This window comes from Loxodonta africana, chromosome 3 (genome assembly GCF_030014295.1).
Source record: "Loxodonta africana isolate mLoxAfr1 chromosome 3, mLoxAfr1.hap2, whole genome shotgun sequence".
Taxonomy (NCBI): domain Eukaryota; kingdom Metazoa; phylum Chordata; class Mammalia; order Proboscidea; family Elephantidae; genus Loxodonta; species Loxodonta africana.
The window spans coordinates 177,968,710-177,991,025 of NC_087344.1; the positions used below are offsets into that span (position 1 = coordinate 177,968,710).

The following is a 22,316-nucleotide window of genomic DNA, read 5'->3' on the forward strand; positions in this document are numbered from 1 at the left end:
GATATTATAATATGTGGCTTTGGGTTATACACATCAACTTCCTCTGTCAAAAGCAGTTAATTAAGACCTAAGAAGCTGGTTAAAACACTTTGACAAGGGATCAACCTTGAAATGAGGGCATCTGGGGGTTCTATTTGTCCTGAGGTAGGAAGTAAATGAAAAGGACTTTATAAGGGGAGAGTAAAAAGCAGGCTTACGTAAAAGATTTAACTTAAATATATTCAATTACACAACTACACCAAATGTCCTTACCTATTTTAGTTCTGCCTATTTTACGTATATGAGGAAAGAAATGATAATACCATTTATCATTTATAGTGCAACTGAACTCCACTTTGGGGACCGCATTAGGCAAGCCAGAGATTCACTAAAAGAAAGGGATGCTATGCGACATTCCCGCCACATCCTCGTCCCCTGCACTGTAACACTAGAGCAGAGGTCCCGCTTGGACCACACCACCTTTTGTGCTTTCTTCCCTTTTCCCTGGTCCCCTCCTCTGACACCACCATGGCCACACTCATTGCCTGTTGCAGACTTCCTTCACCTCCTGCCAGGAAGGAGGAAGGGAGAAGCAAATTACCTTCTTACGCCCACTCCTGAGGACAAAGGACCTCTGTTTATCCTCTTGGCCGTCACTGAAGGGGACAAAACTCCTTTTGAGGTTTTCAAAGAAGACGCAGATCCTTGTGAGGAAGAACTCAATCTTTGCAGAGAAAAAAGGGCAAAATGTCATATTGAGATAATACTAATTCTCTTAAACATTCAGTAATCAACTCTAGCAAGGTAACTAATAAATATGAAAGATACCATGACAGGTCTTAATAATGGTGACAGCAGCAGTGGCTGACACATAGCACAAACCCTGCCTGGCGCTGTTGTAAGAACCTTACAGATGTTAACTTAGTTAATCCTGACAACCACCTCAGGAGGTAGCTAGGATTGTTGTCCCCATTGCGTAAGTGAGGAAATGAAAATCACTCCAAAGTCACTCACCACAGCTGCAGGACTGGGATTCGAATCCAGGATTTCAAGTCCTGCTCTTAACCACAGCTCCATCATCCCTGGTTGCTTCCTTTACCGCTGTCATTCATTCCTTGGCAAGGACTTGGATTTCACTCCCATACATTTCTTATCTACGCTCTCCTTTCGACCCTGTAGCTGCCCTAGGTAAAGCCATTGTTATTTCTTATCCCCGGCTACTAGTAACTACTATTCACCTTCTTCCTTAACAACTCAAATTCTAATTGGCTCCAGCAAAATCTAAAATATAAATCTGATCATGACACTTCGCTGTTTAAGCCATTTCATCTTTCCTTGCTATCTATACAGGCAATCCCCGGATTATGAACAAGATCAGTTCCTAACTGTGTTTTTAAATCGAATTTGTAGATAAGCTTGAAACGGGTGCATAAGGTTCTTATTTAGCCTTACTTTATTGCCAGAAGGGAAACCCTGGTGGCGTAGTGGTTAAGTGCTACAGCAGCTAACCAAAGGGTCAGCAGTTCGAATCTGCCAGGCGCTCCTTGGAAACTCTATCGGGCAGTTCTACTCTGTCCTATAGGGCCGCTAGGAGTCGGAATCGACTCGACGGCACTGGGTTTGGTTTGGTTTGGTTTTAGTGCCAGAAAAGGCTGGAAGGTTTAAAAGTTGCACAAGCAGCAGGTGAAGGTGATCATGATGAAGAATTTTTTGTCAGTAGGGGTTGGTTCAATCATTTCAAAGTGAGGGCAAATTTACATAACATTAAAGAGCAAGTACAGTTCATAACCAGGGACTTATTGCACGGTGCAAACTTCTTGGCTTGGCCTATAAAAGCCTTCAAAGTCTTGCCCCTGCCTCTCTGAGCCAACTCGTCTACCCACACTTTCCCATGGCTATCTCCACTCCAGTTACACAACTCCCCGAGTTTCCTGAATGAGCTATATTCATATCTTTGTCTAGTTTGCATGTGCTCTTTTCCTGCCAGGGCTTCTTCTCATCTCCCTACCTCCTTCCACTCTTATCTTCTGACTCCATCTGACTCATTCCTATTACTTAGCTTTAACTGTCCACTCATACAGCAAGGCTTCATTAAATTCCCAGGCACGTTAAGTGCCCCGTTCCATCATACATTCTCATAGTAAGTCATAGCTTTTATACCATATTTCACTGACTGAAATGTCACACTAAGATAATACTAGTACAGTGTCTTAAACACTCAGCAATCAACTACAAGATAACTAAAAAATATTATAGATATTTGTCTTTTACACTCACTTGATATAAACTCCTTGAGAGCAAAGCACCATCTCTCATTTCAGTTCCCAGTGGTTAGCACAGTGCTATTGTACACAAAGTCACTATGATTCAGAACCCACTCAATGACACCTAACAACAACAACAGTGTAGTGCTGAGCTCAGAGTAGGTGTCCTATAAATGCTTGCTAAATGGATAAAGAGGAAAAATTGACTCAAATCTAGAAGCCAGGGCCCAGTCATGGTTTTAACGCCAAATGTATCTTATCCTAGACAAATCATTTAATGTACTCGGACCCTGCTTTACTCCTCTGCTACATTCACTTATAGATGCTTACTTTGCCATCCTCCATCCAAACAACAGCTCAGGCACATGGTCTGCCTCTAAATCAAGAATAGAAAACTTGTACAAAAAAGCAGCTCTCGCTACCAGGGAAGCCTGGGCCCTCTCAGAACTGCCCCACCTAAACAACCCGAAACCTAGTGAACAAGAACCCAAGGTGAAGAATGAGTCAGCTTCCTTCTCCTACTTCATCAACAGTTTTGATTGAATGTTTCTACTGCTCTTGCCAAGCCCTATATTGGATCCTGGCACCACTCCAGGAGTGTTCAAGAGACAATTTTCCATAGAAAAATGCTGTTATTTTGTCTTCGAATGGAGATTCAGAGAAGAGGATGAAAACAAAGACGAGGAACAAACACATACAAAAATAGGGGAAAATACAGCTAACAAAAATGAAGAAAATTCAAGGAAAAATCTATCATTAAACAGAAGAATGTAGCAAACCAAAAAAATCCATTGCCATTGAGTTGATTCTGACTCATAGTGGCCCTATAAGGCACAGTAGAACGCCCCAAAGGGTTTCCAAGGAGCAGCTGGTGGATTCGAATTGCTGACCTTTGGTTAGCAGCCACAGCTCTTAACCACTGTGGTTTACTAGAGGTCCCAAAATGTGCTGGGAGTACAGAGATGTTGATATGGCTACCACAACCACACAGCCCCCTGGGGACTTCAGGAAAATATAAGCTCCTGGTCATGGTGAGCATTAAAAGTAAAGCACATTGTAACCATCTGGAATGGGGAAGAAGAAATTTAAAAAGTGAAAAGTGGCATTAGTTTGTTTTCATCAGTTTAAGGGCTATAAACTTTATCTAAAACGTAGCCTTTACTTATGAACTACAGAAATTCAACCTTGTTAATAGTACCTGAAAGGCTGTGATGCTGATCTTGGCTGTCCTTTTATATCATCCAACCTAAGAAATCAAAAACAAAGCTCACATTATCACCAGGTTCATACCCTTAAACAAAGACCATAATATTAGATTGGTAAAAAGAAGAAACCTTACAAAGGGGTATATACATATTCACCCCCTTTAAAAGATTAATTGTAGAACCAGGAGGATATTTATTTTACTCAAGACTCATTTTATTTCACCTTGAATTTTATTCAAAACATCTTATTTTTTAATCAATACCCATGGAAGCAGCAGTCAAGAAATCAAACAACTTATTGCATTGGGCAAATCTGCTGAAAAGACCTCTTTCAAGTGTTAAAAAGCGAAGAACTGAGGTGCGCCTGATCCAACCCATGGTACTTTCAATCACCTCATACGCATGTGAAAGCTGGACAGTGAATAAGGAAAACCGAAGAATTGACGGCTTTGAATTATGGCCTTGGTGAAGAATACTGAATATACATACCATGGACTTTTTTTTTTGTTCTGTTATACATAGGGCCGCTATGAGTCAACTGATTCGATGGCAACTAACAACAACAACAAGGACAGACAATTAATCTGCAGTGATAAAAGAATAGTGGTTATTTTTGGAGGATATTAACTGGGAGGGGGCACCAGGAAGCCTTCTGAGAAGCTTGGGATATTCTGTAGCTTGTCTGTGTGGTAGTTAGATGGGTGTACACATATAAAAAGCAATCAAGCTGTGTACTTAAGATCTGAACACTTTACTGTATGTTTAATCTGTCTTGGAAGAAATCCAGCCAGAGTGTTCCTTGGAAGTGAGGATGGCGAGAATTGGTCTCACATACTTTGGTATGTTATCAGGAGAGACCAGTCCCTGGAGAAGGAAATCATGCTTGGTAGAGTGTCAGCAAAAAAGAGGAAGATCCTCGACTAGGACTGATAGAATGCTTGCAACAATGGGCTCAAACACAGCAACGATTGTGAGGCTGGCGTAGGACCAGGCAGCGTTTCACTCTGTTGTACACAGGGTCACTAGGAGTCAGAACCAACTCGATGGCACCTAACAACAACAGCAACAATATTTTTTAATCAGAAAGTGGTATTACATTCATTCTGGGCAAAAAAACCTTGATGATGCTGTTAAGAAAACTAAATTCCAAAAAATGAGACAATTTCTGAGACTAAAAGTAAATGAAGGAAATAGAAAAACCATATTGGGACAAGTCTTCTAAAATGTATGTAGCAGAGTTTCTCTCACTGCTTTAGCCTATTTATTTGCCAAGTTATATTCTCCTGTAACTTATCCTTTCCTCCTGCTTAGGATTTCTTAATAATCAAATATAAATCTGTCTCTAATTAATTTTAATCAATATAAAGCCATTTCTTAGCATTTCAAGGAAAAGAAATGGTAAAAAAAAAAAAAAAAAAAAGATTAACAATGTTCACTGATCCTGAAGAACCTTCCATTGAGCATGGAGTAAATGGAACTGGGTTTGAATCTTGGCTCCATTTCTAGCTCCATTCCATCAGGGAATGATTTCACCTCTGCAGCCAAACTACACGTGGAAAATGATGCATACATACCTTTTGTGTTAACTCAGCTAATCCTTATATCCAAACTAAGTGCCTCCATGGCTCCTGACCCATGACAAGTACTCAGTAAATGTTTCTTCTTCTCAACTTTCTAGTGGGAGTTGGTGGTTATTACTAAGTACCAGGCTTCCTATCCCACTTTCTCATCTTACTGTAGAAAATGATTACCTCAACTTTGAGCTGTATCTACCTTTATTTCGCAGATCAGCAAACCAGCACTGAAAGCGTAGGTAAGAGACCACACCCAATCTGATGTAAAGTGTTATAATCCTTCCAGATGAAACCATGATAATCAAACTCCCTATGATTCTGTCTAATGTTTATACTGGCAAAGCAGTCTTCCTGGTATACAAGTCTCACTAAAAATTCAAAGAAAAGTGGTCTCCCATTATATTCATTTTTGGACTGAGCTGTTGCACCCCGTAAGTGACAATAAAGAATCTTGATGATATTTATAGACTTTTGCACCTACACTGATCCTGAAACCTTTCCTTACCCAATCTGAACTCTCCGTGTGTCTTATATGTGGGGTTCAGAGTCAAGTCCCATCAACTGATTCTGATGAGTGATTTCAGACTTCAAACTAAAGACGGTTTTTAACTTTACAGGCACAGCTAAGAATCCTTTGTTCATTTCTCAAAAATAGAAAGTAAGGCTAAGGAATTAGTTAGGAGATACCCTATCTTAACATACAATGCCTTTCTGCACCCTCTAGTTTCGATACAAAAGCCTCAGCACACCTGTCAGGATTTATCACAATGTAGGAAACCCACTGACAGGAGGAGAAAGGTGAAATTCCACATGGAATTTGGAATGGAGTTCCCAGAGAAAAGCTAACTACACTTAGCAGCTTAAAGTGAAATTCCAGAGACTGAGACGCATTTGCTTTCAATAAACATCTAAAACTCAGCTACTCCCCACAATGACAAAATAAATAATACATAAACAATGCAAAACAGGGAAACATTAAAAAACCAAAAATCAAGAAGTAGAATGATATTCAAAAAAATTAAAAAAGCATCAAAATGTTTTATCTACAAAGGAAAACACAGTATAAATTTAAGTTTAAAATGAATCTACCTAAATGCACAGGACGGTGAGGAGCGTGGCTGTCTCTGACTTTTTAAGGCACGTAGTTTGTCTCCCTGGGTTATGCCATTCTTCATTTCCACATCTTCATCCTCTTCTAGATTATTCTGGAAAAAAAAAAAAAATGCATGCTCCAGAGAAAGGTCATTCAAATAATTTTGCTTTATACAGATTATTTTAAGTTGTTTAAATGCATTATGAATTCAGCATTGCCCACAAGTGCACTAAAGAACACTCAACTATTTGCCAAATATATTGGCCAAATTCAAAACCAAAGAGACTCTCATACAGACACAATCCACAACCGCTCTTTGGGTTATTGCCTAGACACAGGCTGGCTCAATGGATACCATAAATGGATATGTTTCCAGATACTACCACAATCTATCACTGCAAATTACCTGACAAAAATGCATGATAAAATAATTTAGGATATCTGGAGTCCCTGAGTGGTGCAAACAGTTAATGCGTCCAGCTGCTAACCAAAAGGTTGGAGGTTTGAGTCTACCCAGAGGCACCTCAGAAGAAAGGCCTGGCAATCTAATTCCAAAAAAAATCAGCCATTGAAAATCCTCTGGTGCAGAGTTCTACTCTGACACACATGGGGTCGCTATGACCCAGAATCTACTAGAGGGCAACTGGTACTGGTACGTGGTAACTCATTAACATCATTTAACTCTAGTGAAGCAGCCAAGACCCTTCCAGAAGGAGTTAAAGGACTATGCTCACAAATTTGGAAAGTGTGTTTCCTAGTAAAATAAGTCTTAGAGCTTAAAAAGAAAAACTGAGTGCCATGCTAGGTCTTTTTGCATGCCATTCACATTTAATCCCTACAACGACCCTGTGGGGAGGCCATTATTCTCCTTAATCTATTGAGGAAAAAAGGGAGGTGCGCATGGAAGTTAAGGATGTTGCCCAAACTCCCTAAATGCTCAATGGCAGAGCCATCATTTTAAAATCATATTTCTCGTCCCCAGATGCAACACTCTTTCTAAAACCTGTGCCATAGCACTAGCAATAGCACCAGTAAAGGCTGTATTTTGTCTGTTTCCTCATTTAAAAAATCGAAGGGCTTGGATTTAGTAAAATCCCTTTCAGCCATAATAGCCTATGCCTCTTTTTAAAGGTAGACCTTTTATTTGATGAAGAATATACTAAGTGTACTTCCTCTGATCACATTCTAGTCATTTCTGATAACCATTCCTGGGTCAAGGCATTTCTTCTCTTCATATGAACTAGGCTGGATTCCACAGGCACGGTGGGCATGTTGTGGGTAAAAAGGCTACCTCACTGTTACTGATCTGAGTTAAAAAAAAAAAAAACACACACACACACACACACAGCAGAGTGAATGTCCCAATATAGTCAATCAACATGCAATCACACAGTCTCTCTTATTTACTCATTATCTCATTTATTCATTTCAATGAATAGCTATATTGTGCCAGAACTACCCTAAGGACAGGACAGACAAAGACGAATAAAACATAATCCCTCTCTTCAGTAGGGATGGTAGACATTTCAATACCACCAAACCAAACCCAGTGCTGTCGAGTTGATTCTGACTCATAGCCATCCTACAGGACAGAGTAGAACTGCCCCACAGAGTTTCCAAGGAGCGCCTGGTGGATTCGAACTGCTGACCCTTTGGTCAGCAGCTGTAGCACTTAACCACTACGCCACCAGGGTTTCCTAACATTTCAATTAAAAAAAATTTTTTTTTTTCAATAGACACTTCTAAAATAACGTGGTAGTACAGAGTTTGAGGTGAGAGAGGCATAAATATTTCAGAAGCACATACTTTCCAGCTAGGAGGAAAGGAGAAGAAATGAGGTTGAAAGCTTCCTAGATGAGGCACTCCCTTAAAGAATGAGTCTGAGTGACGCAGGCCAAGATCTCTGAAAGGGTCAACGGTCACAGGATCATGACAAAGCCAAAGGGTTCTCTTAGGGCCATGAGCCAACCCTCTGGAAAGTCTCTGGAAATTGATTATATCATTCATTTCTGTCTGCACGATCCCAGAGTAAGAAGCTCATTACCACCCAAGGAAGTCTAAGAATAGAATTCAGGAAGGCCTAGGTTTGCAAGGGGGATGGTATACCTGAGAAGGTGAGCTTCACTTCACCTAACTCCAGTAAGCACCCAACAAGCTGAGTTGCCTGTATGTGATTGATGGAAGAATCAGCACACAGCCAGCGTCTCCAGAATACACAGGTAGGATGGGTTGGGGGGCAAGGAAGTATACAAACCCACAAGCAATAGACAAAGAGAGCTTCTTGAAGGACCTGACAGGATTCTCACTCCAATCAGGGCAGTTTCTTTTTTTTTTTTTCATTTTCACCTGAGTGCCTTTGTGGGTACTTGAAAGCCAGGGAAGCTTGTCTGTCCTTTCAATGAAGAGAATCTTTGTGTTCTGAAAAGCCTTTAAAATTCTGAGGAAAACTGATCCTCAAGCTAGAATTCTAAATTCAACCTACAGTCAAGCGTAAAAGGAGTGCTCTGGGAATAGAGAAGAGTGGGACGAGGGGCTGATATTTTTTATTATAAGAATTCAACACTTCCTGATTTTTTTAAGCTGTGGTCATGCATTACATTAAGACAAATGAAAATAAATTTTTAAGAAGATATAGAGTCAAATGAAAAAAAGTATTATTTTCCATCATATTTACTTATACATGTATCTGTCCCTTGCTACACTGAGAAACTTAGAGGTGAAATCTTTTTTTTTTTTCATTATGATGCATTTCAAACATGCGCTCAAAAAAAAAACTGTAGCAAACACCCATGTGCCTAACCAAATTTAACAATTTTTACTTAAGCATCTTTACTCTCTCAAAGAAAAACATTACATATAAAGTCCCAGATCTCAGCTTCTGAAGAGGGAGACAATGCCTTTTCTAAAGATATAGGTTGGCTGTTCGAACTCACCAGCTGCCTTTGGGAGAGAGATGTGATAGTCTGCTTTCATAAAGATTATAGCCTTGGAAACCCTATGGGGCTGTTCTACTCTGACCCACTTACTGGGTCACTGAGAATCGACTCAGTGGCAATGGGTGGGTTATAACACATACCTTTAAACACACCCTGTGGCTTCTTGGGAGAAAGACTTAGGGCTCTGCTCCCGTAATGATTACAGCCTAGAAAATGCTATGGAGCAGCTCTACTCTGTCACACTGGGTTGCTATTCATCAAAAATTAACTCGACAGCACCTAACAACCTCAACATAACATACATCAGGTCCTAAGAGCCTGTGGGAAACCCAGGTGACTTAGTGGTTAAGACCTACAGCTCTTAATCAAAGTTGGCAGTTTGAATCCACCAGGCACTCCTTGGAATCTCTATGGGGCAGTTCTACTCTGTCCTATAGGGTCGCTATGAGTCAAAATCAACTTGACGGCAATGGGTTTGGTTTGGGGTTTAAGAACCTGGGAACGGGCCCTGGTGGCACAATGGTTAAACATTCACTGCTAATTGAGAAAGGTTGGCAGCAGTTGAAACCCATCATCAGGTCAGAATCAACTCCAGAGCACACAACAACAACAAAGAGCCTGTGGTGGGCAGGCAAGAAGGGGGTGAGCCAGATATTAGAGAACGCAGTTCACATATATCATGGGGTGTTATCAATCCCATGAATTGATGGATCCGGGTCAGTTTAAAGGCTTGTATAATCAGGTGCTGTTAGGTCTCATTCTTTATTCCAAATTCATTCCTCATGATGACTGACGAACACGTTCGCAAACGACAAATATGGAGAACTTAATCCTGGGCCTCCCTACCGCCTCTCCACCACAGAGGCCCAGTACAGACCCTCTCTTGCTCTGAGCTAGTCAAGGAGAAACAGAATCCCTGGAATCTGCTGGAAAGAAACAAAGCCACATGACTACCAGGGAACAAAGGTAAGGAAACATACTCCAGGGAAGACCCTAATATTTTTGCTCCCCAAAGAAGGGGTCTGCTCTCAGACTCCCTGCTGACTTAAGAGGGTCTGAGTATTAATGTCTTTCATTGGGATACCAGCCTCCCCTACATAAAGGCAGAGAAAACAGGAAACTAAAATAATGTTGTTTTCAAAGAAACATTTTTGCCTACAGATGATGTCCTAGTTAAACAATAAATAATAGGGTAAAGTATGAAGATTCACTTCATTCTATCAGTTGTTCTCTATATACAGACAAGATGAAAACCAAAATAAATTAAATTGTGTCCATATAATTCAGTTGGATAAAGTAATTACTGACCAACACATCGATAAAATGGTGGCAGTGTAAGCTACTGAAATGGCTGTGGGGTGTGCCATTAAGAAAAGATCTATTAGATAAAATATAGCACATTAGAGAATAAACATGGCAAAGCTATAATAAAAAGATGTTATCAAAGGAGAGACTGAAATAGAAACAAGTAAAACTAGAAGTCAAAGGGTTGGAAGATGAGGCTGAAAATGGAATTTTAGCCAATTTAAATGATCTGGCTAGGGAAGGTGATACTTAGGGCATATCTAAATGTCTTTTCAGCCCTCAGATGTTGAACCTATGAGATATAAAAGTTGGGGAAAGGCAAATATGCCATGGTCATAATACCCTGTTGCCGTCGAGTCAATTCTGACTCATAGCGACCCTATAGGACAGAGTAGAACTGCCCCATAGAGTTTCCAAGGAGCACCTGGTGGATTCGAACCGCCAACCTTTTGGTTAGGAGTCATAGCACTTAACCACTATACCACCAGGGTTTCCATTTTCATAATAAGCTGCTTCAAATCAATAGAAAGTCTAGATTTCAGAGCCTCTCAAATCTGTCTTCTCTCCTTCCTTACTGCCTCTGCCTTGGTTCAGGCCTTCATCCCCTGGACTCCATCACCAGCTCCCTGGCCTTGCACCCCAGCTCCACACCTCCTCAGCACATCTTCCACACCACAGCCTGAGTGATGTCTCCAAACCATGAATCTGTGTACTGTCACTCCCGTGTTTAACAGACTCTCCCCATTGTATCTCAGCAGTGTTCAGATTAAAACTCAAATGTCTCCGTTAGTAAATAGGAAAAGAATGGTGCTTCAAAGTAGGGCCTTAGAGATTAATTTATACTTCAAAGATTTTTCTAAGATGCACCCTGCCCGTGAGTACTTGACGTTCAAAGCAAAGGATCTTATAAATCACAATATTTCAACGATGTAATTAAAGCACTACATTCTTGACTGTCAATTTATGTGAACTCAGCTGAACATTAGCAGCACCTGTATCTAATTAATATCTCTAAGTCAAGAATATCTACTGATTGGGGTGCTAATATTGGTCTATTGGCCCAGAGTAAGAAGAGAAAAAAACACAGTTGTAATTCTGGGAGAAATTTATTAGGGTGGGCTGGGTAAGGTTATGCTCAAAATGACTGTACATGATGTACTCAAGTCAAATGAAGACCTCAGAAAGGCAGCAGGGAACAGATGGGAGGCCTCAGTGGGGTGGCAGACTGCACAGACTCTGGAGCAAGAGTCCCTGTGATCAAATGCCAGCTCCACCACTTACTTTCTGGTGACTTTGAGCAGGTGGCTTAACTTTCTCTCCCTCAGTTTTGCCATCTGTAAAATGGGCATGGTGATAGTATCCATTTCATATGCCACTGTAAGGATTAAAAGGATTAATCCATGTAAAGTGCTTAGAACAGTGCACAGCACATACTGGGTGCTATTTAGGTCACTGCCATTGCACCTTAAGCTTCTCATTTAACTCCTTAAATATCTGCACCATAAGTAAGGTGCTTTAAATCCCATCTTCTTAATGCCTTTATGTATAACCCCAATCCAAATGGACCCTTGGGCTCCTAAATTTCAAAATGAGCACTTATCAATAGAATTATTTTTTAATCTGAGCATATGCTACCCTTGTATAGGTCCCTAGGTGGCCTTTGTATAGCTTGGATTATTAACTATTTCATGTTTTGTTTTGTATAAAACTGTAAGCCTTCTTCATTCAGACAAAATTTATTAGGGCTCTGTGGGCTTGGGGGAAAACCTGGTGGTGTAGTGGTTAGGTGCTACAGCTGCTAACCAAATCGTTCACAGTTTGAATCCACCAGGCGCTCTTTGGAAACTCTATGGGGCAGTTCTACTCTGTCCTACAGGATTGCTATGAGTCAGAATCGACTCGACGGCAGTGGGTTTGGTTTGGTTTTTTGCAGGCTTGGAAGAGAGTCACAGGAGAGGCAGTTGTAGACCCCTGTCTTTATGGAGGTTATCAACTAGTGGCGAAGGAGAGATAAAGATCCTTGGAGGAAAAGTACAGGGCACAACAGGAGCAGAGAGTGGGCAGCCTAACCCAGACCCGCAGGATGGGTCCTGTATACTTCACAGTGCCTAGCCCTGCACTGAACACCAGCTCAGTAAAGGTAAAGCCTCTATTTCTTAAAGATCTCTCAGCAGTGTAAGTGGCCAAGTAAACTCATTAGTGCCACAGCCATGTCCATCCCACTATGGCCTGCACCATTCTGGCCATTTATGCTTTTGGTTATTTTCCTTTTGCACACTCCTGAGCACTGATGAACCATATATTGGATTTCTCCAAGTCAGGTAACAACAGAGTTTCGTAATAACCATTCAAAGACAAATTTCTGTAAGCCTAAAAACCAAAACAGATAATTCAGTATTTCAATCTGATTAAGTCACGTCAGACTGAATTGCTTTCAATTTGACTTTATTTAAACAGACAAAAAAAATTAATGTAGCCCTTTGAGAAATATCACTTCTTTGCACTGTCTTTATGTACAAACTAAATTAAATCCAGAATTTTCGTGGCCTCCTACCTCCAACATTGGTATAAAAAGAAACGCATTAAAATTTCAGCAGCAAAGAGGCTCCTGGAAGCAGGAGACCAAGACAGAGAGAGACAGACATAGAGAAAGAGAGTTCAAGCTGTAACACTGAAGACAGTGAGATGCAGCGGCAGAAGAGACCCGGCAGCACAGACCCGGCAGCGGGAGACTGCATGGTGGGCTTACCCGCCCATGGAGTGAGAAACCTGAGCACCTTTCAGAAGAGGCCTAGGGCCAGGGAGAGACGTGCCTGTGAGCACAGTTGGAAAGAGGCCATCCTCAAGGAAGAACTGGATCCTGAGTGTTCCTGAGCCTGAATTGTAACTCTTACTTCCCTAATAAACTCCATAATCGTGAGTATGAAAAAAAAAAAAAAGCAGCAATTTCAACTTATTTTCCTACTTGCAATTCATAAGAATAAAGAAATCACTTAACTTTATTAAGTTCACTTCTAAGTGAAGTAACCTCCCATGTTCTTGGAATGTTCCAGAGCTGGTACCAGGTAAGTGTGGCCAGAAAGGGCTTGGAAGAGTTACTTGCACAAAACATCACTCAGCAATAAAATGGTCCAAAAGCCAAATACATGCCTTTGCATAAAATATTAATCATACCACCATTCTCCGACATTTCTGGGTTCTATCCTTTCTGCCCTCTCATTTCGGAAATGATAGCACTTCTGAATGGCTAGAGCTAAAACAATTATTTTACAGGGTGTGGGGAATAGAAGAGAAGAGACACTGTCCACATCTGAATATATGCTCATATTTAAAAGTGACTTACATTAATTCAATCATAGTGCATTCCTCACCCTTCCACTGATAAATGTTAATTATTTTTAAATTCAATAAATTGGGTCTAAAAAAACCACAAGAATGAAATGTTTTAACTACCAGATGTTAATTTAATACAGATTACCATACAGAGAGCATTATGTTCCTGCAAGCTAAATATGTTTCTCAGATAGAGAGATAAATGTCATGTTTGTCTTTTCAGAAGTCATAATTCAAAGTCCTACTTATTTGAACTCAACTTGGAAGAAAATGCTGACCAGAGCAAGAAAAAAAAAAAAAAAATGCTCTTGCTTAACTATACTATCACACTGAAATGTTAGTTTACATCCTTTTGGTTTGCTTTTAATAGGTCAGACTGCAACACAGAGACAAGAAAAAGTCAACCAAGGCTCTGAACATCAACATGACCTTGGCTAAGGTTTACATTTCATCTGAACAGATGACTCAAACAAGGAAACTTAGCCACTTCACCAGTGGCTATCCTAGAGAACATACCGCAGGACTTAAAAACTGGTTCCTTTGTTTTCAGAGAGGAGCCTTGGTGGAGCAGTGGTTAAGCATTTGCTAAACAAAAGGCCAGTGGTTCAAACCCACCAGCTGCTAAGTGGGAGAAAGATGTGGCAACCTGTTCCTGTAAAGATTTACAGCCTTGGGAACCTTATGGAGCAGTTCTACTCTGTCACATAGAGTTGCAATGAGTCAGGATCGACTCAGTGGCAATGGGTTTCTCTTTAGAAGAAAACTCTTCAGGCACTCTGGTTATCTCTCTTGCCAAGGAAACTTGTTTGGGATCCTAACCACTCACCTAAGAAAGCTACTCCACGTTTCTTCCATTTTGGATTCCTGATGGGCTAAGCCTGGGCCACAGTGTTTATTCAAAGCCTTTGTCAGAGCTAACAGGTAGCTGTCTAATATAAATCTACCCTTGCTGCTTAAATATTTTTAACAGCTTTTTGGCTCTTACCAAAACAGGACCAGAACATCAAAATACATATAAATCAGGTACTTAGCATCACCTCAGCTACAGCATGTTGTAAAGAGCTAAACTAGGAGTTGGGTGCCCAATTCTCAAGCTGGCCCCACAACCAAACAAATTTTCTGGGACCCAGTTTCCTAACTGTACAAGAAGGTAACTAGAATAAATGATTCCAAGGTTGCTTATAGCTCCAAAAAATGCCTGTGGTTTCTAATTTTATCTAGAAGTAGCGGCATATAATTGAAAAAACAGGTTTGGAATCAGACAGACGTGGATTGATTCTCGTTTCTAACACAGAGTTTAGAATGTCTCTGGATACTCATTTTCCTTGTCTGTAAAATGGAGATCACATTACCCAACTCATCAGGTAGTTATAAAGATTAAGCCAGACAATGTATGTCAGGGGTTTAAAAGTGGTTTGCTTGCTTATAGCAGAATCTCGAGTTTGAAAAAAAAAATGTCCCTAATTATGTTTTCAACCCTAGACTTACTTTAGAAGCCAGAATGAATTTGAGGCTTTCAAAGTACCACTTGTGATTTACTGTTTAACTGTCACATCAAAATTTTTCTTCTTGATATCTGTTTCAATTTTCAACTAAAAAGCTTGCTTTCTATTTCCTTTCTGTAAATACTCTCTAACCCAGAATAGCCTCCTTTATAATTATACTCCTTACATTAGAGATTCTTCTTTTTAAGGGTAATTGCTTTCTTTGCTCTGATTCTCACTTTATATGTGGATGACTCCAAGCCTAAAAATTTGGTACTCTCAGCTCCTCAGAGAACAAAGAAACGTAGAGTAAAACCTTAAACTCAGTACTGAAGTCAGTCCTGAGGTTCACCCTTCAGCCAAAGATTAGTCGAGCACACAAAACAAAATAAGACTAAAGGGGCACAACAGCTCAGGGGCAAGGACAAGAAGGCAGGAGGGGACAGGAAAGCTGGTAATTGGGAATCTAAGGTCAAGAAAGGGAGAGTGCTGACGTGTCGTGGGGTTGGCAACTAATGTCACAAAACAATATGTGTATTAACTGTTTAATGAGAAACTAATTTGCTCTCTATACCTTCATCTAAAGTACAGTAGGAAAAAAAAAAGAAAGAAACGTAGAATGTTAGTCTAAAACTCATCACCATGGAGTCAATTCCAACTTACAGCAACCCCATAGGACAGAGTAGAACTGCCCAATATAGCTTCCAAGGAGCGCCTGGTATATTCAAACTGCTGACCTTTTGGTTAGCAGCCATAGCTCTTAACCATTATTTAGTCTAAGGAGATATGAAAACCTTCCTGGGAAAAACTCACCTCTCCAAATCTCTCCATGTTTTGTATTTTAGATAAGTTTCCACTAATAGACATGTCATCCAAGCTAGAAAGAATTTTATTAATACTTCCTTCACTGGATGGTCTATTTTTCAGTTTTGATCGGAAAATGTCTCCTTGGACCCACAATGATGCTTGTTTTCTGTAAAAAGGAAAGAAAACAAAATAATCTTTAAAACGAGCTGTCCTCAAAGATTAACAGGAAAACATTTGCAAATCAGACTGAAAGGATTATGAAATCTTAGAATACTAAAAAATAAAGTCATTTTCTAAAAGCCAAAATAAATTGTTTCAAAATTCTATATTAAGAACAAATAGCCACCTTCCAATATATACCTGTATACCCATCCATGGGTTGATCACTGGGGTTCTCAGATGCTTAGAAAAAATTCCAGAGCAATAAAGACTGTGAGTCCATTTGCCCTTTAAGCGTGAATTTGAAATCTGTACGGTATTTCTCAAATAGCAATTCGGTATGTCTGTGAAAAAAGGAGCCCTGGCACAGTGATTAAGTGTTTGGCTGCTAACAGAAAGGTTCACAGTTCCAACCCACCAGCTGTTCCACAGGAGAAAGACCGGCCATCTGCTTCTGTAAAGATTGTTGTTGTTGATGTTAGGTGCTGTCAATTTGGTTCCAAATCATAGCGATCCTATGTACAACAGAATGAAACACTGCCTGGTCCTGTGTCACCCTCACAATTGTTGTTATGCTTGAACCCATCATTGTAGCCACTGTGGCAATACATCTGGTTAAAAGTCTTCCTCTTTTTCACTGATCCTCTAATTTACCAAGCATGATGTCCCTCTCTAGGGACTGGTCCTTCCTGATAACATGTCCAAAGTACATGAGACAAAGTCTCGCCATTATCACTAACAAGGAGCACTCTGGCTGTACTTCTTCCGAAACAGATTTATTCCTTCTTCTGGCAGCCCATGGTATGTATATTCAATATTCTTCGCCAATACCATAATTCAAAGGTGTCAATTCTTCTCAGGTCTTCCTCATTCATTGTCCAGCTTTCACAAGCACATTAGGCGATTGAAAATACCATGGCTTGGGTCAGGCACACATGAGTCCTAAAAGTGACATTTTTGCTGCTTAACATTTTAATGAGGTCTTTTGCAGCAGATTTGTCCAATGCAAAACATCATTTGATTTCTTGACTGCTGCTTCCATGGGCATTGATCGTGGATCCAAGTAAAATGAAGTCCTTGAGAAATTTCAACCTTTTCTCAATTTATCATGATGTTGCTTGTTGGTCCAGTTGTGAGGTTTTTTGTTTTCTTTATGTTGAGGTGCAATCCATACTGAAGGCTATAGTCTTTGATCTTCATCAGTAAGTGCCCTGGAAATCCTATGGGGCAGGTCTACTCTGCCTTATATGTTTGCTACGAGTCAGAATCAGCTCAATAGAAATGGGCTTGGTTTGTGAAAAGAAGTGGAGTGAATTGGACTTAAAGACATAGATGAAAGAACTTGGGCTGGACAGGGATGTTAACTTAAAAGGTATTAAACACCTAACTGTATGTGTCACTATGAAAGTTCCTGAACAAATAACTTTAGAAACCCACTCTTATTATCTAAAAGCAAACCTTATAGTCTGATCTGACATTCCTTTAGGAAAAGAAAATGCGCTTGAAGTTCATCTATAAGCTTTCTTTTATTTAATAAGACAAAGTTACAGCTGTTTTCCAATGTTAAAAGAAAATTTTAAATATGTAAGCAAATGACAATCTGGGGCTTTAATTTTTATTGATGGAGTCACCTTCATGCATTTCTTTTAAGATAAATTACCACACAGAATACCTTGAAATCTATTCTAAACTACACTGTACTGAATAGAATTAAACTAAAAATATTATGGTACATCATGAGGAATATTAGCACATGATGAAAGAACAGCATTATTAAGGAAAGACCACCATAAGAACATAGATTTGTTTTTTGAAGCAACAGGCAAATCGAATGACACTTTGTCTCAAAGGTTCCATATGGCAAAAAAAAAAAAAACTCAGGTTAAAACCAGGGCTTCAAGCCAGCTCATTCCAGCTTGAGCCCCTGCTGAGAAATGGCATTTCCAACAAGTTGCTTGCTGAGAATTTGCATTTCTAACAAGTTCCCAGGAAGTTATACATAAGAATCATCTGAGATCTTATTAAAATATAGATTCTGATTTAGTATATCTGAGGTAGAAATGCAAATTCTCAGCAGGGAACTTGTTAGAAATGCAAATTCTCAGCAGGGGTTCGAACAGGAATGAACTGGTTCAAAGCCCTAGTTAAAACAGAGGGGAAACCAACAAATACAAGAGTGCCTCCATAAACTGTATCACTAGGTCCCCAGAATAGGAATTCATCTCTCGCATCAAACAAAGTGGATGTCACCAGAGACTCTGATACTTGCTCTTGAACAAAAAGTAGCCAGAATGAAAGGAAGAAATGATGACGTAAAAGCCGAACAGAAGATTTCAAAGGGTGGCTCAAGAAAACAAAGTAATTATAATGAAATGTGCAAAGGCTTGGAGTTAGAAAAGGGAAGAACAGTCTTGGCATTTCTCAAGCTGAAAGAACTGAAGAAAAAATTCAAGCCTCGAGTTGCAATACTGAAGGATTCTACAGGGAAAATATTAAACAATGCGGGAAGAATCAAAAGAAGATGGAAGGAAAACACACAGTCAGTGTACCAAAAAGAACTGATCGATGTCCAACCATTTCAGGAGGTAGCATATGATCAAGAACCGATGGTACTAAAGGAAGAGGTCCAAGCTGCACTGAAGCCACTGGTGAAAAATAATTCTCCAGGAACTGACAGAATACCAATCGAGGTGTTCCAACAAACAGATGCAGCACTGGAGGTACTCATTCATCTATGCCAAGAAATTTGGAGAATAGCTGCCTGGCCAGCCAACTGGAAGAGATCCATATTTGTGCCCATTCCAAAGAAAAGTGATCCCACAGAATGCAGAAATTATTGAAAAATATTAATATCACACACAAGTAAAATTATGCTGAAAATCATTCAAAAGTGGTTACAGCAGTACATACATATGAAACTGCCAGAAATTCAAGTAGATTCAGAAGAAGATATTGAACAAGGAATATCATTGCTGATGTCAGATGGATCATGCCTAAAAACAGAGAATAGCAGAAAGATGTTTACCTGTGTTTTATTGACTATGCAAAGGCATTCGACTACGTGGATCATAACAAACTATGGATAACACTACAAAGGATGAGACTCTCAGAACACTTAATCGTGCTCATAAAGAACCACAGACCAAGAGACAGTCGTTTGAACAGAACAAGGGGATACTACGTGTTATAAAGTGAGGAAAGGAATGCATCAGGGTTGTATCCTTTCACCATACATATTCAATCTGTATGCTGAGCAAATGTCCAAGAAGCTGGACTATATGAAGAACGTGGCATGAGGACTGGAGGTGACACATTAACAATCTACGATATGCAGATAACACAACCTTCCTTGATGAAAGTGAAGAGGACTTGAAGCACTTACTGATGAAGATCAAAGACTACAGCCTTCAGTACAGACTGCACCTCAACATAAAGAAAACAAAAATCCTCACAACTGGACCAATAAATGGAGAAAAGACTGAAGTTGTCAAGGATTTCATTTAACTTGAATCCACAATCAACACCCATGGAAGGAGCAGTCAAGAAATCAGACGATGTCTTGAATTGGACAAGTATGCTGCAAAAGACACTTTAAAGTAGCAAAAAGCAAAGATGTCACTTAGGACTGAGGTGTGCCTGACCCAAGCCATGGTATTTTCAATCGTCCCTTATCCTTGTGAAAGCCGGACAATGAATAAGGAAGATATAAGAAGAATTGATGCCTTTGAATTATGGTACTGGAAAAGAATACTAAATATTCCATGGACTGCCAGAAGAATGAAAAAATCTGTCTTGGAAGAAGTTCAGCCAGAATGCTCCTTGGAAGCGAGGATGGCAGGACTTTGTCTTGCGTACTTTGGACCTGTTATCAGGAGAGATCAGTCCCTGGAGAAGGCACCGTACTTGGTAAGGTAGAGGGTCAGTGAAAAAGAGGAAGACCCTCAATGAAATGGATTGCCACAATGGCTGCAATGATGTGCTCAACCCTAACAACAATTTTGAGGATGGTACAGGACTGTGTAGTATTTCATTCTGTTGTACACAGGGTCACTATGAGTCAGAACCGACTTGACAGCACCTAACAACAACAACAATTTAGAAGTCAGTAGAATAAGTGCCAAAATATTAACAGCATGGGGTGGGAATGGCTGTTGGGAGACGTTTTTATTATAGAGTATCCTACTCTAATTCCAAATAAGAGGTATTTTTTCTTTTAGTCTTTGCCCATTTTTCAGTAGTTTCCACATAAAGCTAAAGAGGAAAATAAATAGCTTTGATAAAATTTCTAGACAGCCAGTACAGAAGCTCTACATATAAGCTAAGTTGTCCACATATAAAACTAACTTACTACTTCTGGCATTGTTTTAAAGTTGATACTAGCTTTATTTATCTTAAGAACCTTCCAGTATTTTTATAAAGAGACTAAATTAAAAAAAAAAATCTAATAAGTTTTTAAATATTAAATAAAATAAAAATTCCAGAAATCTACACATACCAATTCATTAGGGGTGTAGCAGGATCTATGTGCCTTCTATCATGGCAGAAGATACTTTCTGGAAGCAGACCATAGAGAAGTGTTTTCTGAGCTTAGCATGTGTACATTGATGAGTTAGCATAACCACTGAGTCACATTTTTCAATACCAGCTGCAAAAATATGTATTCAAAACAAACTCTCCTTAACATTTCCTTCCTTTGTGTAAACCTTTATAAAACCATGGAATGGCCTCTCTTTTGTGTCTTCAAAAATCCTTGCTTTAATTTGTCCCATCTCCAGGCTGCCTACTTAATGCTATATCTAGCAAAACCCCTAATCTGATGCTTGACTCTTAATGCCTCTAAATATTAGTAAACAAATAGCATAGTCCTTGAAACAGAATAAGCAGTTCAAAAATAATTGTTAAACTCATAAATGAATGTGTTGGGTCTCTGGTCAGAACTTCCAGTAACAAATGAAACCAACTAGTTGCTGTTAAGTTGATTCCAACTCATGGAGATCCCATGTGCATCAAGGATAGAACAAGTGCTCCACAGGCTTTTCATTGGCTGATTTTCAAAAGTAGATTGGCAGGCCTTTCTTTCGAGGTGCCTCTGGGTGAACTTGAGCCTCCAACCTTTAATTAGCAGTTGAGCGTGTTAATTGTTTGCACCACCAGGACTCCTCTAGTAATAAAGAACTCACTATTTGAGGGGGAGAGGAGATTCAGCTGTCACAAATGCTGAGAAATTCAGATTAATGAAACACATGGGAAGGATAGGAATATATACATAAAAGACAATCCATGTTCATCAAAAAAAGTTCCCAGTTTAGCTCGAGAAAGTAAATAACTGAAATCCAAGATCTGTACAGGATCCTAGGAGAAGGGGCGCCTAACTCAAACTGAAGGAATCAGAGAAAAGTTCCCCAAGAATCCTGAAGTGTCTGGGAAGATGAGCAGGACTACACCAGCAAAGAGTATTCCCAGTGACTGAAGAAATACTGGTATCAAAGAACACAGCATTTTTGGGAAACTGGGGTCATTTGATTTGGCTGAAGCAGAGCCTCTGAGAGAAGTAGATGACAGGTCCTGCGTGCCTCACTAAAGAATTTTTAGATGGGATCCCAAAAATAAAATGGAGATGTATTGCTTAAGGGGTACCGAGTTTCTGTTACACCAAACCCAACCCAACCCAACCCGTTGCCATCAAGACACTTCCAACTTGTAGTGACCCTATAGGACAGAGTAGAACTGCCCCATAGAGTTTCCATGGAGCGCCTGGTAGATTCAAACTGCCGACCTTTTGGTTAGCAGCCGTAGTACTTAATCACTACGCCACCAGGGTTTCCAAGTTTCTGTTAAGGGTGATGAAAATATTTTGAAAGTAAATAATGGTGGTAATTGCACAACATAGTAAAAGTAATTAACGTACACATAAAAATGGTTGAAATGTAGCTAACGGATATATGAGGAAATGTTCACAATCACTAGACATTAGAGAAATGCAGATCAAAACTACAATGAGATTTCATCTCACTCCAACAAGGCTGGCATTAATCCAAAAAACACAAAGTAATAAATGTTGGAGAGGCTGTGGAGAGATTGGAGCACTTATACACTGCTGGTGGGAATGTAAAATGGTACCACCACCTTGGAAATCGATTTGGTGCTTCCTTATTCTTTTCTTTAAAAAGCTAGAAA

At 39.8% G+C, this 22,316-nt stretch overlaps 1 protein-coding gene across 3 annotated transcripts in view; it reads right to left on the reverse strand.

Moving 5' to 3' along the window:
• The window catches only part of CDC14A (cell division cycle 14A), a 189,180-nt gene that overhangs the window by 17,564 nt on the left and 149,300 nt on the right, over positions 1-22,316 (reverse strand). For all 3 annotated transcript variants that reach the window (XM_064282489.1, XM_064282490.1, XM_064282488.1), the window contains 4 exons: positions 15,987-16,146; positions 6,112-6,227; positions 3,442-3,489; positions 581-703 (listed from right to left, as the gene is read on the reverse strand). In XM_064282489.1, coding sequence (XP_064138559.1) covers positions 581-703; positions 3,442-3,489; positions 6,112-6,227; positions 15,987-16,146 — 447 coding nt within the window. The remainder of the gene's footprint in view (positions 1-580; positions 704-3,441; positions 3,490-6,111; positions 6,228-15,986; positions 16,147-22,316) is intronic.